The 19337-nt window shown below is 46.0% G+C and overlaps 1 protein-coding gene and 1 long non-coding RNA gene across 2 annotated transcripts in view; one reads left to right on the forward strand and one right to left on the reverse strand.

Moving 5' to 3' along the window:
* Window positions 1-773, forward strand: part of LOC109296579 — an 11372-nt gene extending 10599 nt beyond the window's left edge. The window contains exon 3 of the long non-coding RNA XR_002096990.1: window positions 683-773. This is a non-coding gene — a long non-coding RNA (uncharacterized LOC109296579). The remainder of the gene's footprint in view (window positions 1-682) is intronic.
* A 15061-nt stretch (window positions 774-15834) lies between these two features.
* The window catches only part of TEAD4 (TEA domain transcription factor 4), an 81170-nt gene continuing 77667 nt past the window's right edge, over window positions 15835-19337 (reverse strand). The window contains exon 11 of the mRNA XM_019515858.1: window positions 15835-16080. Within this exon, the coding sequence (XP_019371403.1) occupies window positions 15967-16080 (114 nt within the window). The 3' untranslated portion in view covers window positions 15835-15966. The remainder of the gene's footprint in view (window positions 16081-19337) is intronic.

Genomic DNA, 19337 nt, shown 5'->3' on the forward strand with positions numbered 1-19337 from the left:
AGCTCTACCCCGGCGCCGGCCCGTGCGGGCGCGGGTTGCAGGGGGTGTCGCTGACGGCGCCCCCCGTCTCCCAGGGACTCGCCTTGCCCGGCCGGCCGGGGCCACCTCTCCCCCATTGCCCCTCGCCAGCCGGCCCCTGGGTGCTGGCGCCCTCCGCGCAGCCGGGCAGGGTCTCGCCGGCGGGGGACGGACCTTGCACATCACCCCGTTTAAGCGATCTTCAGAAACCAGCCCGAACCCGTAACAGAACAGATGTCCCGTGCACATAAACCAGTGTGAGATAAACCTGGTTGAATGCAGTGTCAGACTTAACGGATTTGGCTCAAACTGGTTTATACAACGTCTGTCCCAGACCCGCAGGACTAAGTTCAAGGAGTGAGGCCTTTCCCCCGTCCATGAAACCAGCAGGCCCAGAGCCCTGTCCCCTGGCCTCCAGGCTGGCTCATGTTTTGCTGGGGAGACTCCCTTGTGAACCTAACCCGAACTCAAGCCCCTGGTGCTGCACAGAGTAATAAGCCCCATTGCTTCTCAGTCCTATGCCCTGACTCTAACGTGGCAGGGGGGTAGCACACTCTCTTGTACTTTGGACACTACCTCAATCCCTACACATTTCATGTGAAAAAGCAGCATAAATGTATCGGGGCTGTAGGCTGTAGCTGTGTTGGTCTAAGGATGAAGGAAGACAAGAGTCTTTGGGTAAATGTCAAATCTTTTATTAGAGCAACTAAATAGTTGAAAAAATTGTTCTTCACAAGCTTTCAGGTACAAACATCCTTCTTTAGACTCTCCCTCTTCCTGAAGGAGGGTGTTTGCACCCAAAAGCTTGCAAAGAACATTTTTTCCAACTATTTAGTTCCAACTATCTAATAAAAAATATCACATCTCCCCAAAGAACCTGGTCTGCAACAATATATGGAATTAAGCTGCACTGTTATCCCTCCCCTCTGGGAGGGAGGGGTTGTAGGCCACAATGTCCCCTGGGGAGAAAGATGGAGTAGGGGCAGTAGGGGATGAAGTGCCCCAGGCAGTGCCATAACAAGGGGTGGGGAAGGGGAGGGTGAGCAGGGCGACCGCCCCAGGTGCCAAAGCAAAGGGGCACAGACAGGTGCTGCCCATCTGGGGCAGGGCTCAGGACAGAGCCTCAAGTGGCTCATTTGGTGGGGTGCAGGGGTGAGGGGAGGGCAGCTCCCACCACTGCGTGCACTCCCAGGCAAGCATGGTTGGGGCATGTGCCCCCTGGATCTGTGCACGGGGCAAAGGCAGGCTGCTACTGCTGCAGGCTTTGCCCCAGGCACCAAACTTCCTTGCCACAGTACTGGCCCCAGAGCTGTGGCAGAAGTACAGGTGATGCTAGGACAGGGGCGGGCAATTATTTTGGGCAGAGGGCCGCTTACTGAGTTTTGGCAAGCCCAGGGCAGATTAATATTAATTTTCTAAATTTTTTAGGGATCCCACAGGCTGGATAGAATGGCCTGGCAGGCTGCATCCAGCCCCTGGGCCCCATTTTGCCCACCCCTGTGCTAGGAGATCAGCATGGTTATAGAGATGGCCCCACTGTGCCTGCCACAAACAGGCATATGCACCATCCCAGAACCTCTGAAGGACCCATTGAGTCTCTCCCTCTGAACTTTTCTGCAGGATCAGGTGATCGATTATTCCCTGTTGTACCTCTCCAGCAGCTTTTATGTGCTCCATGGCATTTGCCATTCACTCCTCCCCGTTCAGTAGCATCTGATCATTTTAATGTGCTTGTTCTCCTGTCCTCTACCAGATAATAATTAAGACTAATATATGAAACCGTGCCTTGTTGATCCATGCAGTCCCCTACTATTCTATTCTAATCTATACAGATTTTATAATACGCTTCTCAGCAGAGAAGCTGACTGCTTATGCATGAAGTAATGTAACTAATATCTGTCATGTGTTTGTTCTCTCATCTTCTTCCTGGGAAGAGAAGTATTTGTTAGGGAAATGCTTTGCTTTACTTTCTATATATCACATTGCTTTGTGTTCATATGAGAAAAAGCAGCTTGGAAAAGCATGCCTTGCACTGGAAGTAGAATGTGGTCTAGTTTGTGATGGTCCTTAGTTATGGTGGAAGTTAATTCTACAGTCTCAGCCTTGTCCCCAGCAAAACCATCTCCCACACAGAAGAACTTTACCCTTTTGTAGGAAGTTCCGACTGTGCCGGAGGACTGACGTTATTGGCCACAGGCTTCATCCCAGAGCTTTAGGTGATATTTTAGATATCCTGGACAGGTCGTGTAAATGAGGAGACAGGTCCAAGACCTTGAATTTGATTTGATATTCTGTGGCAGGAGTGTATATCCTGCAGTTCTCCATGGCACTCCCAACAGCCTGCTATAATTTTCTTTATTAACCCACTTTATTAAATTTAAAAAGTTTTAAAAAGCAAAATAGCAACTAGTTCCATGTCCTTACTGCAGGGTGCTAATCTACACATGCATTTGTGCCTGCTTGTGCAGTCCAATTTCCCACTTGCAAATGTACCAAGGGCTTACATCAGGGGCAGGCAATTATTTCAGGTGGAGGGCCACTTACTGAGTTTTGGCAAGCCATTAAGGGCCACATGACAGGCAGCCAGGGGCAGATAAGTATTAATTTTCTACATTTTTTAGGGGTCCGTGGGCCAGATAGAATGGCCTAGCAGGCCGCATCGGGCCCATGAGCTGCATTTTGCCCACCCCTGGCTTGCATCCATCCAGTCACAGCAGATTCCACCAGGATCAGCCCTCCAGTGGAAAATAGAAGTGGTCTTCAATAAAGTTTAACTTGTGCACTCCTGTTCTAAGGAAACCCAGAGGGGAGGACAGCTTTGGGTACTTTTAAGACATCCTACAGTGTTCTGTACCTGCTGGAGTTTCCTAAGCACTGATGGCTTCCTGTCCAAATCTATTGCACTTCTGTAGTGTAGCTCAGTATTTCTCAACCTATGGGTCGTGGCCCAAAAGTGGATCGCAAGAGTTTATAAAAGGGTCGCAAACAAACTTTAAAAACAGAAAAGCGTGGGAAACCTTGGGTTTTCCCTTGTAGGCTGGCAGAGCTCCAGCCTGCCAGGGACAACTTGGGCTCCCCCCCCACCCCACACACTGGGGAGCTGGGGCCTGGGGACAGGGGGAAGTAGGTCAGGAGTGAGGTGTACTTGGTCAGGACTGGCCATTTATGTTTACAAATGGGTCCTTGTACAAGAAAGGTTGAGAACCACTCGCCTAGCTAAGAAGCAATAAAGCAACAAACAAATAACTGAGACCAAGTCATTGTTTGCCAAGATGGGACAGACTCCTTACTATCCAGAGAGGACAGAAAGCATAACTCATAGATGTTCCAACATGAGGATCTTAGGATCACTCCTACGGACTGAATTGACCTGTTGTGCCTTTCACCAACAGAGTTGTTGGTTGTAGCCGCGTTGGTCTAAGGACACGGGCAGACAAGGTTCTTTGGGTAGATGTGATATCTTTTATTAGACCAACTAAATAGTTGGGAATGCAGGCTTTCAGGCACAAATGCCCTTCTTCAGGCATAGGGAGACTCTGCTGGTGTTATATGTTCTCCAGGATAGAAAAGAAGCTAATTTACAAGGTGCAGATCTGTGAAAATGCAAATGAGTTGAGTGGAAGTTTGGAAGACCATGGGTAGAGATGAGGGGGAGGGAGAGAAATGTGTGAAGGAATGCAAGTGGTCAGCCGGAGGCAGGTTACCTGGAGTATCAGATATCCTCAAACAATTGTAACCCATACTAGAAGAAGACCCAGTTCTTAAATAAATATTTCCAGAACCACCCATCCTAGCCTTTAAATAAGCACCAACCCTTGCAAACCTCATCACCACAAGCAAACTTCCTGTGACCCAAACCACACTAAATGGATCCAGACCATGCCAGGACAAGAAATGTAAAACCTTCCAACATATCTCCACCAGTCCCACAATAACTACACCCCACAACAGAACCATCACCATTCCTGGATCTTTCACCTGTACCTCCTGAAATGTAATATATCTCATCTAGTGCGCCAAATGCCCTGATGGAAAATACGTAGGAGAAACCAAACAACATCTGAGCACCAGAATGAACGCACACCAGAAATCTATCAAAGACAAAAATATCCAATTACCTGTGGGTGCACACTTCTCACAAGACAATCACACTCACTCCCTCTCCGATCTCTCAGTTCTAATCCTCAAAGGGAATTTACAAAACACCTTTCATAGATGGGCCTATGAACTTCACTTCATAAATCTACTGGATACAAAAAAAATCATGGACTTAATATAGACATTGAATTCATGACACATTACAACCTTCCTGACAGCTGGTACATCAGGTAATCTGCCTCCAGCTGACCACTTGCATTCCTTCACATATATCCATCTCTTTCGCCCCCCTCCCCTCCTATCTCTACCCATTGTCTTCCAAATTTCCACTCATTTGCATTTCACAGACCTGCATGTTGTAAATTAGCTTCTTTTTTACCTTGGAGAACACAACACCAGCACTCTCCCTATGCCTGACAAAGAGTGTTTGTGCCCAAAAGCTTTCAAAGAACTTTCCCCCAACTATTTAGATAATAAAAGATACCACATCTACCCAAAGAACCTTGCCTGCCTTTCACCAACAGAGCCTATTGTGGTTGCAAACACTTCAGAATGATTTCCTCAGCCCAACAGCCTTACCCCCTTTATTGCTTGCACTTGAGTCTATGTCATCTGTCTTGTTGCTCTAGCGGAGGCGTGTAGATGTTGAAGAGCTGGAAAGAGAGAAATGATTGTAGGACTCCACAAGCAAGAGGTCTAGTGATGATGGTGCAGTCTCCCATCACTAATCACTGGGTGCATTTCTTCCAGGAAAAACTCAAGCCACTTTAGCAGATTACCCCAATAGATTGCCACCTTGGTCAAATGAGACAATTGTATCTCATGATCGGTAATGTCAAATGTTGCCAAGGCTGCCAGGAGGACAAAGACAGATATCTGCTGTAAGGCAATGGACAGCAAGATATCAGCCTTCAGTGCCATTTAAGGGGTTTCATTTCTGTGTGCTGACCCAAATCCAGATCGTGCCAGGTCTAGAATACTAGTTTTAGTTAGATGAGCTTGCATGGGGCCTTTGACTAGCTTCTCTGTGAGCTTGCAAAGGAATGGGAAGATTGACTCCAGGCAGAATGGCTAAAACTGCCGTGTGCAGAGTGGGTTTCTTTAGTGTTGGTGGGATTATTTCATGTTTGAAGGAGGAGAGGAACTTCCTTCTCTGAATGATGTTAACTACTTCAATCACAAGTGGCACCAGTTGCTTCTGACTCTTTTCTCTAAGTCAGGGAGGGCATGGGTCAGATTTGCAAATCTTGAGTCAAGACTCCATTAGCATGCCAGGACTTCTTGCTGAGTGAATGTACGGAACCCTGGAAAAGTTCGATGCTAGGTGCAAGCATGGTGAACCAATACTGTTTGGCTCTTCCTAATGGTGAAGGGTCATTCCCACAAAGCCAGGCGATGGTGAACTGCAGATACTCAGGAATTATGAAGCCACTTACCACCTGGGTTCCTTGCAGTGGGATTTGGCAGCTTCACTGGAGTGTATAGGAACATTCTCTTAGCTCGCAATACAGTCTCAGCACAGGCTTGAAGAAATTAATTGTACTATATACTGTCTATTAGTTTTTCTTCTCTACCATCAGCCCTCAGATTTCCTCTTCTTTTTCTTCATTTATTGCAAGGTATCAGAAAATCACGGAGAGCTGTGTGAACAGTGTGGCTTTGTGGAGACCAACTTATGTAAAACTGAAGCTAGATTCTTTGTTCAGATGCTTAACTTTTTGCTCTGTGGACAGCTGTCCCTTAGCTGGCTTTGAACTGGTTGGAATTCATGAATTTTCCTGGCACAGACTTGTGCATCTTGTTGTCTGGGAGCCAGAAGATCCGTGACCACCTTCTTAATGCAATAGCTTGTCTAAGATAAGGTTGGGTTGTGATGTCTTCAGTCTAAACATCTAAACCAATGCTTAGGTCCAGGGTTGAACCAGATGTTTGGACTGGATCAGAGGTGACCTGTGAAAGTCCTAGGGAGGCAAGTAAGGAGTTGAACCTGGGGGCATTTGCATCTGCAGGCTTGTCAACACATACGTTATTGCCTATGTGAAAACATGGGGTATTTTGACTCTATTGCCACTAAGGCATCAGGAAGCTCCTTTATAAAGCGTTTCTGCCTGTAGCGGCATGTACATGAGCATCACATCTCTTAGCTTTGACTGTGGTTTCTTTTATCAGATGAATGCATTCAAATGAACTCACCTCACATGAAACATGCTTTGGACTCAATGTTTGTGGAAAGAATGAATGCAGGGCCTTCTTGTTCTGCCTGGGCTGTAATGTTTCAAGTATCTGGAGGGGTGATGTGAGCTGTCACAACTGGTAATGCCATCTAGTCAGGTCTCAAGAGTTCCAGACTATTTGGTGCTCCTTTTCTGTGATACTTTGGTTTCTCAAAGATGGACCCTTATCCTCCCATCTATATCTCCCTTCTTACAGACACTTTTTCAATGTCTGTTTCCTTCTCACTGTTTGAGTGCATACCCAATCCAGTTTGAATTAATTTCCTGAGACACTATTAAATGTTCCACTTCAGTCCATAGAGAAAACCATCTATTCTTTTCAATCGGTAGTTAATTCTACAGTGCAATCAGAATATGTCTGGCACTATCGCAGATCAAATTTTGTTTGGAATGATTTGTCCTGTCAGACTCCCTGCAAGTTATTACTAATGGAGCCATTATCCTGCAGGTGATTACAGATTTTTTTACCCACTAGTTCTCTCATGTTTCCTTTTGGCTGATGTATTTGTAAGAGCCCTTTTAATTTGTCTTACTTCCCTCAACTGTAATGCTAATGCAGCATACCTCCTTATCTTTTCCTCAGTTAGGCTTTACCAGACTCCATTTCAGGGGAACGGTGATCTTATGAATAAATTGTTGGACTGGGATTAAGAAGATCTAGGTCCAGTTCCCAGCTCTGCCTTAGACTCCTTTTGCAACCTTGGGCGATTCACTTCATCTGCTTGTGCCTCAATGCCATACCTGTAAAATGGGCTGTATAATTATCTTCTTCCTCTTATTTGTGTCTTTGGATGGGGGTAATGGCTTTTGCTATGTATAAATGTAACACCTAGTAAAGTGAGGGCTTTTTCATAAGCAGAGTCTGTGGACACTACTGTCTCTCTCACAAATATAATCTTTTCCAGGATGGATGCCTGCTATGCAGTCGTTCTTCAAGTTTTCTTTAAAGTATGCTTGAAGATGCATTATTCTGCCTTAATTACAATGGGTTGGCAGGGTCCTCCCAGGGAAATGTCCATGTGGGGAAGTTGTGAGAATCATTCTGTCAAGAGAGCACTACCTCAGTGGGAGGGAGAGCACCCAAAATGGATGGATTTTCCCCACTTCTGCATAAGGATATAGTCCATTTAATCCATGCCAAGGCCCCTCTGCTTTCTGGCTTACTGATATTTCTATTAAGGCCACTGCTCTGGGATCCTTCCTCAAGGGAAGCTGTTCCTAGAACTGTCAGACTGGAGAAGAATTAATGCAGACTCCAGATGGCTGAACTTTCTGTTGGCTTTTTCACTGGGATTAGCAGTTAAGGACAATGTATATTCTTCTGGCCCCAGTCACAGATAGTCAATGCCAAGGAAGTGGGGTCACATGGGACGCTTTGGGGGATGGTGCCACAAGCACAACCTGCAGCCCCTACCAGGGGAAAGAGGCATCTGCATGGAAGGCATTCCCCATATTACACCCTGTAATCTTGCCTGATGTCCAATGCATTCTTCAGCTTGCTCATGGGTTTTTAATATATCTTGCCATTGTACCATGTTTGCCAGTATGGGTTTAGCTTATTCTTTGTGTTTTTCCCATGTGAATCTTTTAGAGCTTTTCTCCACTAAGGATTCTTACACCAGTCTCGCTTTGCCAGTGTAAGCCCCCAACATGTATGCACCTGGCACTGCCCTGGTGCCTACACAAGACCTCGTACATTTGAGTAAGGGGAATTGTGCACTTGTTCTCTTCTTTCTATGGACAAAAGAATTCAGTCTCCAGTGATGTCAGACAGACTGATCCACTTTCCGCCACCAAATGCATAAGGAAACACCATCACAGGACATTAAAATCAAGGGAATTTCTGTTGTGTGCTGGCTGGCAGGAGGGATTTAAGACGCAGAAGAGACAGTTGGGAAACTATTTAAGGATTTCCAGGTCAGACTGTATTCATTGATGCAAACAGTACTGCATGGAAATAAATAGCTTTCCAAGGTTATTTTGTTTCTCTCTCCTTAGTGTAACATTGTTGCTTTGCTGTATTGCTTCATGTTGTGGATTAGGGCTGAGGTGACATGAGATTTAAATACAGGTTTCCTTCATTTTATGGGGGTTCTGCATGTGCAAATTCACGCTTATGCGATGACCCTTTTTATACCAAAAATTTGTTATATGCAACGTAAATTCACTCTTATGCAATCAGTGTGGTGGAAGCCTGCAGTCAGCTGCTTTGGGCGGTGCATTGTGGGAATGACACACACCAAAATATAATCTCGTGTTGATCTGTGCTCCTCACTCATTGTCTGAGACACGTTTCTGTAGTTGTCATCCCCATTATGATAGTGCCCTGTGCTTGTGTATACTGCCTGCTCTTGGCGAGTATGAAAATTATCTTGTAAAAGTGGTAGAAATGGCCTCAGGGTCAGTACAGTTGAGGTCTTGGAATGAAACCCTATTTGTTACGTTGTAAAGTGGATTAGCTTTATGCGAATTCGAGTTATGAGCCATTTTCCAGGAACGCATGTACAGCATAAAGTGAGAAACTGTAGGCAGGCTTGTCCTTCAGCAATTCAGTTATGGTGCACTAGGTGTCACTGCTCTTTAGTTTTATAGAAAACAACACGCTTTGCTCAAATTTGTTTTGAGATTAGAACAGGTCACAGTGACACCTAGGGGACAACTTGGAAACCGCAGCTGCAGATGCTATGCAGGAATTGGTGTTTTAAAATAATCTGTTGCAGATGTTAATGAGGTGTTGCAGCTCTCCATTTTGCTTGGGATTATACAAGTGCTTGCACAAGAAGGACCCGTTCCTACCGAGACCACTCGCTCCTAGGACTCCTGGACCCAATTAGGTTTTTCATAAGATCACCCAGGAGCAGCGTCAGGGAGAGAACCTAAATTTTGGCTTTCAGCTGAAAGTGAATCAGGACTTCCTTATTCTTTAGAGTACTGAAGGCACTGCTACCTGCTGGACAATGCAGTCATCCTGCTCCAAGAGCTTGCTGGGGGAGTATAATCACTGTCATCAGGGCCAGATTAAATTTGTAGTGGGCCCTAAACCAATCGATACCCCCTCCCCACCATGGTGCTGCCGCCTGCAGGGAGTAGAGCTTGGAGCTGCTGTTAGGGGATGGCCTCCATAGTGGCAAGGCCAGTGGAGGGAGGAGAAGAGAAGGGAGGTGGACAGGGCCATTCGTGCCACCACAGCGGAGGGAAGGGCAGGATGCCCCCCTCCCCCCCAGCTCAGGGCCCAAGGGAGTTGAAGGGAAGGGAGGCAAACAGGGCTATTTGCACTGCAGCCACAGAGGCAAGGACCACGGCCCTTTTGCAGCTCAAGGCCCTAGACTGTCATTTTTGAGGGGTTTAACATGTCTCAATCCATACCCAGCCAGTTCTGGCAACTAGGGACAAAGAGAATCGGAGCCCTACTTCCACAAAGGTGGCTGGCAATGCTAGACCTGCTTACACCTTGGGCTGAGCTCAGGCCTATGAAGGTAGCTGGTCTGCACCTGCTTTTGGAGAGCAGAAGAGAAGGAGAAAGGCATTTTGCTCCCTACATACTCCCTGGCAAGAGCAAGCTACAATATAGTCCTACAAATGGGGCCCCAAGTAAGATGGAAATCCCTGGGGAAAAACTAAGCCTGGCTTGGCCTAGTGTTAGGCCTACTTAAGATCTAGTCTTAGGTCTTTTGCAGAGCAGGCAGTCTTCATTCTCCACTGTACATCTGTTTTTCATGGACCATTAAGATCCCAAGGTGTACTCGTGTTACTTCATTGCACATAGTTTGGAAGATGGAAGAAGCCATAGTTTAATTGTGTGGGGGTTGGGGGGGAGGGGGAAGAAGGAAGGGAAGCATTTGAATCCAACATGTTTTTAGTTTTGAGAGTGCACTAAATATGTTAAAAAAAAAACAAAACCATTCTTCAGCACATCTCTGGCACTGGGTGCCTTCTGAATAGGCTGCTAATTTAGCTCTTTGCTGCCATCTGTCCCTGTTTTATACAGGGATTTTAAAATCCCATCTCAAATCTCTCCTTTCAGATTCCCAAGAGATTCTGCTCCAGTATTTGGTGTGGGTAAAGTCACTCTTAATAGTTCAGAAGCACAAGCTCTGGTTTAGTGCTCTGTTGCATCACCTCCCTTTAGTACCAGCTGCAAATTTAATTATTATGCTGTTTTCCCCTTCTTGCAGTTCATTAATAAGGACGCTAAATGCAAATAGGCCTACAAGGATTTCTTCAGTACACCACTGTCACTCAGTAAATACACAGTTGCTTACAGCAACATAGAACCTTAGGTTTGGAAGGAACCTTAAGGGTCATCTAGGCCACCTCCCATCTGCTTATGGTTCTTTAAGACCATTTTCTTTTCATCTCATTGCCAGTATCCAAGCCAATGTGAACTAATAGGTTTAAAATGGACTTTGGGAGTTCCAGTACCAAAGAATGTTACATAATGTATTCCTTTTGGCCACTACTTGAGTAATCTGGGCAAAGAAAATGAGCATTTTGATTTGCAGAACTGATATTTCTTCTTCTGTCTACAAGGAATCACATCATCTTCCAAATTAAACACAATCACTGAGACCACAGAGGTTGCAGCAGCAGACCTCAGCCTTTTTACACTTGAGGTACCCCTTGGAAAATGGCAGCTCTTAGCTCTCACTCCTTTTTTGAGAGAGAGTCTAGATCAGTGGTCACCAACCAGTAGATCTTGATCTACTGGTAGATCTTGGAGCCTCTTGGAGTTGATCCAAGGCTGGGGTGGAGGGCTGAATGCCTGCATGCATGCACATGTGCACCCCATGGACTGACCTGCTGGGCTGGGGGAGGGAACAGGTGGGGGCTAGATCAAGGCCCTCACGGTGAGGAACAGTGCTGCAGAGGCAGGAGCAGGGGTAAGCTGAGTGGGGCCACGGCTGGGTGGGACTGACCTACTGGGGAGGCGTGCCCCCAAATAATGTTTTCTCCCTCTGCCTTGATCTGCCCCCTGCTTCCCTTCCCACAGACTTACCCAGGGGGTTAAGGGGGGAAGGCAACGGCACATGGTAGATCTTGGGTTGCTTTTAAATGCCAAAAGGTGATCTCCTACTTTAAAAGGTTGGAGACCACTGGTCTAGATAAATACAGAAGACAAAAATTACAAAAAAGGGACAAGACTGTCTGCAAAATTGAAAAAATATTCAATCGAAAGTCTGGCAAAATGGCTACCAGCCAGTTAAAGCTACAGTATTTTAAGAGCTGTAACCTTCTTCATACTCCATGATCACACATGAAGACCAAATATTAAGGAGGAAATCACAGATGTCTGCTCATTGGTTTCTATAAAACATGAGAAACAGGGTTTTGGGGAATATATTTTATTGGATTAGATTTATAGCTGGGAGAGATGTTAGATAAGCTTTTTGGCACAGTTGGTCCAATAAAGCATGCCACTCAAAAAAAACCCTTGCTTCTCATGTATTCCTTGGATCACTATGGCCACAACACTCCTATCATACTCCATGAAACATGATAGGAACAACTGGTAGGCGTGTAAAGGTTTACAAAGTCTTCAAGAAAAATAATGTCAATGTGTAAGGAGTCACATTACCTCTCTTGGAAATATATTCTGGATGGGTGGGATGGAGCCTTAGCCCCAGAAACCCAGCATTAGAAAGGACCGGAAAGTTCCTCTTCCACTAATTTCGACAGATCTCCACTGGGGGGCCAGGGCATGAGATAACAAGGATCTATTGAGTAGCTCCAGAGTGATTAGTTTCCCGCAAATTCATTCATAAAACTTTAGTCCCAGTGTTTTTTTACCTGGCCACCCACTTAAAAGCTCATGAATTACATCTCTGCTTTTAAAATCCAACTAAACCAGGCAGATCCTTTATTCATTTGTGCTTCTGACTTTGTTAGCCAGGGAGTGTTCTCCCAGCGATGAAAGCCTGCTGGTGATGTTAGACAGGAAGGAGCTGTAAGTTGTGCTGCCAGGGCTTTCTTACCTGTTGTGACAAACAAACAGTAATGAGGATGCAGATACTGCAAGGTAGCCATAAAGACGAGCAGTTATTGTTCTTACACTGGCTGTATGCTCAGACAGGAGCCAAATCCATCTTCTAGCAGCAGTCAGAACAGTCAGCGTGGGTGAATGACCAAAGCACTGGATTGTGACAAAGTCCCATGGGTTCTATGTATACCTGGCTTTGCTACTGCTTCTGGGTTGCCCCAGCATGTTGCTCAACCTCTTTATTTTTCCTCCTGCTGTTCGTGCATCTTGTCTCCTTAAACCAAGGCAATCCTCACCTTGTGGTGCCCCGAGATTCTTGAGGGTGCCACAGGGTGCTGCCAATAATAGTACTATTAGCCATACAAACACCTACACATCATTCACAACAGTAACCCAGAAATTTCAAATAGGAATTTATAGTATCAAGACCGTTCTGACCTGTTGTGGTTTTCTTGAGTTCTTTGCAACAGAAGAATTGCTCTGTTATTTTCTCACGGTCACAAAGAGTGAAACTGGCTTCTGAAGTGAGGTGCTGCTAAATTCAGCAGAGTCTGGAAGGATGCCTGGAGTCTGTTGAGTACCACTACTTTATACTGCAAGCTCCTCAGGTTGGGTGTGATCCCCTCCTAAGTGATTGTATAGAGCCCAAAACAATGTTGCTCCAATCAACTGAACTTCTTCCCCATTCTTGCCAATCTGATCTGTGTAAATCAGAATTTTCTTCCAATGTTTTACTCCCAAAACTGCAACTGATCATAGCATAGAGTCAGCCTGTAATGGCTCCTGCATAGCTGTTGTGCTCCCTTAGGGCCAAGTTAATCCTGCCTGTTGATCCTTCCGCGGCTCCACTTAATCTATCTGCCATGCCTTGAAGTTGACAAGGCTGTCCCTAGGGCCAGGATAAGATCTTTGGTGTCTCTATTCACTCTGGTGCTCCCTGCTTTCTCTCTCCCCAAGGGTTTGCCTTCCCTGGGCCCCTGGCTCTGTATCTTGCTGTTGCTGGACATGGTCTACTGACCTCCAGCCTCCCCCACAACCACTTTCATGCCTTACAGGTAGGTCTTCCTTCACTGAAATCTCTCACCTTCCCTGGGCTAGAGCCTATTGGGTCCCTGGCCCTTGCAAGGCTGTTTCCCCAACTGCAAAATTCCCTGGACCCCTGACCTTATCTGCACATCAGCTCATACAGCTTCTCTTGCCTTCTCTGCTTCAGCCCACTCCACCCACTAGACCCTTGGTCCTAGCAGGGCTCTATTTTGGTTCTACCTACTCAGCCCACTGGACCCCTGGTCCTTACAGGGCTTTTGCCAGGGCTTCTGCCCCTCAGCCCACCAGATTCCTGGTCCTTGCAGGGCTTTCCCTCACATCCTAAGCCCTCTGGATCCTTGAACCTTGCACAGAGTGCCTCCTAGGCACCCCCTGGGACCTCCAAGCCCCCTTGTAGTCATTAAGCCTCTGATCAAACAGCAAGATCAACAGCTGAATAACATAAACTACCTGCATAAGTGCTCACAGAACTACTCCCTCCAGAGTTCCTTCTCCTCAGCCAAGCATGGGCCAGTCTGAAGCTCCATACCAGGAGTCAGGTTTATTGGTCCTATATTCCACCCTCTTCCACTCACCTACCCTCTGATCCTCAGAGCCAAGCTCAAGGGTTTTTCCCTTTTTCCCAATTAGCAGGCATATTGCTTTAACCTGCCTCTCTACAACTTGCATCTGCTACCTATCTCTCTTGCTAACAGGCTCACTGCTTTGCAGCTAGTCACCCTGGCAAGCTGTATCCCATAACCTGCCACTGTAGCACTGCACTGACTCACTTCCAGTAACAATGGTTTGACAGCCCCACTGGTGACTGCAATAGGCAGAGGGCTGGTATAGGCAGTGTACCGGTTGCTGCTGATGTTTCAAAGCATCATTTTGTGTGACCTGGCTCACTGCTGGGATGGATGATGAGCAGCTGTTTGACTCATGTGAAGCGGAAAGCTGCTATTTACACACACAGTGCATCTCACTGTTGTCATTCAGCTGAGATCATTCAGGCACGCACAGCTTCAAAAAGCAGCTAGTGAAGGGCAATTTGTGCCCTTCTATTCTGGGTAGAATGGGATGGATTTTTTTTTACCGGTGTGTGAACAGTGCAATGTTTTAAAGAACTGGACAGGCTGGCAATGCAACGGTGTGTCCTTGACTCTCTGCCCTGCTTCTAGTCTTCTCCGAGCCCTGCCTCAGGACTGCTCAAACAGGACTTCCCCAGAAGCACTGATATGTTAGGGACGTTGGGTTGGGTCCCCCAATGCTTGCTAGAATGCCGCTGCCTGGCAAGAATGTGATAGAAGTAAGTGAAAAAGGTCTGAAGAAAGTGTGCAAGGTCATATTGTAAGGGATGCTCTGCTGAATTATTTCCAAGATGTTAAAGTCATCTCTAAAATGAGTATTTCAGTACCATACCTGGAGATGTCACACTGTTAGCTCAGCTGCAGCAACACGTCTTTGGCTCCCTCAAAACTATCTGAAAGGGTGGCTCTTCTCTACATTGATAACCTCATCTCTCAGTAACTCCAGAACAGATGGCCTCAGTTTACAAGGAGAACAGAGATTTTTTCTTCTAAGTGCCTGCCCTGCAAGCTGAGCCAGGCCTCTGAAAGCCAAGCTGTGTTTTAACCCTTCTCACACTCCACCATTGAGGAACAGTGCTCTCAGTGACACTTTTGCATGCCACTGCCTGCCACAAATGGGTATCAACCATTGGAACTTAGTACACAAGAAAGAGCAGACATCCATCACAGGACCTGAGAGGTGGGGAGCAAATCAGCATTCCAAAGGAAAGCTTTACAGGTAGAATTGTCCATTCACACAACCCCAGCATGGTGAAGTAATGCTTGGTTTTCCTTAGCCCTGCAAAGAAAGGCTAAGAAAGGCTGAGATTTGTTACCAAGTGCTCAGGTAACAAATCTTACTGGGAGGAATGTGTGATGGCCCTGCAAAACGTGTAGCTGGACACACGCAGGCATATGGTGCTATATATAAGCATCTACAGTATATGCACCTGCCTTTGTATTGCATGCAGGAATAAGTGTGCACACAGTTACTGCTGTGCATGTCCAACTGTACACATCTCTGCACATGTATTATCATCTAACCATGTCACTGTGGTGACTCATGGACTTCCAAAAGCATATGTTACTGCATATGTGCACATAATCCTCATGCCTCCACATAAGCCACCTTCTTGATTCTGTGACTGTACACAAGCATCCATGTGTGGGTTTGTGTACCTATGGGTATGAGACTGCTTGTACACATGCACCTCTGCACCCTATTATTCTGTTCTGAAAAACTTAGCTTTCCATATGTAATGTGGAGCCCAAAGGAAGGCTTAGCAGAGACTGAAGTACGTGGTGACCCTTGATTTTCAGTCCCTTTGGCAATTCCAAGACTTTTCTCCATTGTGTGAACCTGAAGACACAGAATTATTTCCCCCCTTTTGGTCACAAAACAGCTCACAGGTGCTTTTCTGAAAATACACAATATCTGTAAGTTTATTTCTCAGTTTGGTATCAGGAAGGGGTGGGGGTGGTTCAGGCACGGGCTTTTTCCTCAGATATATATTCCCATAGGCGGTCCAGGGGTAGAGAGTCTTTAGTCCTTCACCAGCCGGTAGATGTGATGCTGAGCACCATGATCACTAGTGGAGACCTCAAAAACATACGCTATGCACAGCAAAGTCTCCTCAGTGTCCCTATTTGTCACGACCTAGGCAGAAGAGGAGAAGCAGCTGAGAGAACAGTTTCTGTCTCAGTTTTCAACATTTTGACACTTTCAGAAAAGTACATCTGAACACAATCCAGAGGAGGAATGAAGAACTGCCAGAACGATATTCCATAGCTTAGTTATCAAAACTGGGGAGGTGCCTTCTTACTGTCTGTGGGACACCAATGCAGTGAAAGAAATAAGGAGCGAAGTACCCAGCACTACAGAGAACAGAAATGTCTCCCTTGTGCACCAGCTGTGAACAAGCACTGTCCATACCAAGAGGGTCTAGGAGAGCAGGGAGTAGTCCTGTCTCTGTGGAGCCAGTAGGGACCATTGCTCCCACATTTAAGGAGGGGACTGACAGTTCAAAAGCACAGAATCCCTGATCAAGAGACCCAGGGCATCCTATAGAGATGTGAATGGGACCTGAATGAAGTACACCTCTGTGAGATGGGAGGGCAGGGAAGCAGCTCAGATTTTTTGGTATGAAAAGCCCCGCTAGAAGCATTACAGTGAGATTTTTTTTGTCTCCACAATTTACAGAGGCCCTGGCCTGACTAGGGAATGAAGTTACCATCATGCATCTGTATGAATGATGGCATATGGACTTTGTCTCTCTCACTGCTGCCCCACCTCATTCCTCTGCTCATCTATAACATCCCCTGACATTTATACAGCCCCTTTCCTCCAAATTTGTTCCAAATCTGAGTGAATAAAGCCTGGCAATGGCCAGCAAGGTAAAGGAGTACCACTAACCATGTTTTATAGCTTAGGGAACAAAGCTACAGAACAGCCAGGACTGATTTAAGCTAAAGGTGATTTACATCAGCAGTTTCAATCACCTTGCAGAAAGCCTCCATTTCAATCAACTTTTCATTTGTAGTTCACTTATTTTCTAAAGAAAGCTGCCTTCTCATTGGTTGGTGCAAATGTTCAGTCACATAGATTTATAGCTAAACAGAGCCTTCATGGCAGGTTTGCTACCTCTTGTTTTGACCAAAGAGAGTACACTATAATTACATACATCTCTTTAAGCAGTTCTAGAGCTTCATGTTTCAGATTTTTATTGATTTCACTTCTTTTGATACGTTAAAAATATTGGTCATTTACTATAACAGTGCTGCTCAAACTTTTAGGGCAGTAGGCTGGGTGCCTGAGATTGTTCCCCTCCAGGGGCAAAGGAAGTGGGGGGAAGAAGAGAGGTGGGAGGGAAGTGGCTGCCAATCTCAGAGGAAGGGGAGGGAGAGAGGAAGAGGACTTACCTCTGGTAAGCAGCACCTGCCATAGGGGAGCGAGGAAGGAGAAAGGGAGAGAGAGAATAAGCAGCCCCTGCTGTAAGCGAGGGGAGAAGGAGAGAGCAGAGAAGGGATCAGTGGCAGGACAAGGATCAGTGACAAGCAGGGAAGGGAAGGGGATGTATCAGGATGAGGTGTTTGCTGCTCATCCCCTGTGCTGGATCACTCCGGTTTATATGCTGTAGGCTGAGAACCACTATACTAGATAATTAACTTTCTGCTCGTATTTTGTGTCAAGTGGCTGCCCGAGGATAGAAACCAGAATTTAATCCTGAGCAGACACATACAGGTGTCTTGTAGAGGCAGAGGCCAGGTACCAGCACCTGTAATGATTTTGCTCATCTCTTGTCCCAGTAGCATAGCCACTGGCTCCCCCATAAGCCTGAGTCTGTAACACAGTACCTGATCTACTGTGTCATATTGATAAAGCCAGACTTTTCAAGTTAGATGCTTTCCCCCTGCTTCTTATCATAGAATCATAGAAATTAAGGGCTTGAGGGAACCTTGAAAGATCACTGAGTCCAACTCCCCTGCTCTAGGCAGGAATACGGCTGAGTTCAAATAATCCCAGCAAGGTGTCTCTCCAGTCTCCTCTTGAAGACTTCCAAGGTTGAGAACTGCAACACCTCCTTGGGAAGTCTAGTCCAGATTCTGGTCACCCTTACCATAAAGAAGCTCTTTCTTACATCCACCCTGAAACCATCCTCTAACAGTTTATGGCCATTGCTCCTTGTCCTCCCCTGGGGTGCCCTAGTGAACAGTTTTGCTCCCAGCTCCTGATATTCACCCCTTACATGCTTATAGACGGTTACCAAGTCCTGCCTCAGTCTGCTTTTCCCCTGGCTGAACAGTTCCTGATCACTTAGTCTTTCCTCATAAGGTTTGTCCTCCAGGCTCTTAGTTATTCTTCTGCTCCTTTTCTAGACCCTTTCAAGATTCTCCACATCTTTTTTGAGTGCAGTGCCCAGAACTGGACAGAGTACTCCAGCTGGGGTCTTACCAATGCGGAGTAGAGAGGAAGTATTACTTCCTTAGCCCTGTTCACGATGTATCAGCTAATGCATCCCAGTATGCTATTAGTTCTGTTGACTACAGTGTCGCACTGGTGTCTCACGTTCATCCTGTGGTCAACCATAACACCAAGGTCCCTTTCAGTCATTGTGCTGGACAGGACATCTCCTCCTAACCTATATTCGTGTTGCAGGTTGCTTCTCCCCAGATGAAGCACTCTACATTTATCCTTATTGAACTGCATCTGGTTCTGCTCTGCCCACCTTTCCAGCTTGTCCAGGTCTGCTTGGATTTGCATCCTGTTCTTTAGCGTGACTGCTTTTTCCCATAAGTTAGTATTGTCCGCAAACTTGGCCAGCATGCTTTCCACATCCTCATCTAAATTATTGATAAAGATGTTGAAAATGTCTTTATCTAGATTAGCACATGATCTGTAAGTTCAACTTGTTGACAGAGGCTCACAGACTCAGCATATTTACTTAAAGCTTTAAAGGGGCTATGAGCAATTCGCCCCTTAACATATTTTTGTATTAAATTCAGATTTCATTTGAGAAAAAAAGCTTGTTATAATTTAACTAAATAAATAAATAGTCCTATTTAATATAAAATATCCAATTTCTCTGCAGAAAAAAAAATCCTGGCTGTTTATATCAGCCTTGCCATCAAGCAGAGAAACAACTTGCATAGGGTCTCCAAGGCCAAGCCTAGACCTCCTGATTCCCAGTTGTGCACATTACCCACAAAACCCTCTGTCATAAGGCTAACTCTGGATTCCCTGGGCCCTTTGTAGGGGCACAGCACACTTGCACAGCTTGGGTGGAGGCAGTCTATGATGACTTTAAGTCATCTTTGCACTCTCCCAATCTAGGGGGGCTCCAGGGGCTGGAAAAGTTCCCAGTGTAACGTAGACAGCCCTGAAAGCATAAGTAACAGCAGCCTCTCAAGGTTTGC

This window comes from Gavialis gangeticus, unplaced genomic scaffold, assembly GCF_001723915.1.
Source record: "Gavialis gangeticus isolate Ggan-Ray unplaced genomic scaffold, GavGan_comp1, whole genome shotgun sequence".
Lineage (NCBI taxonomy): Eukaryota > Metazoa > Chordata > Crocodylia > Gavialidae > Gavialis > Gavialis gangeticus.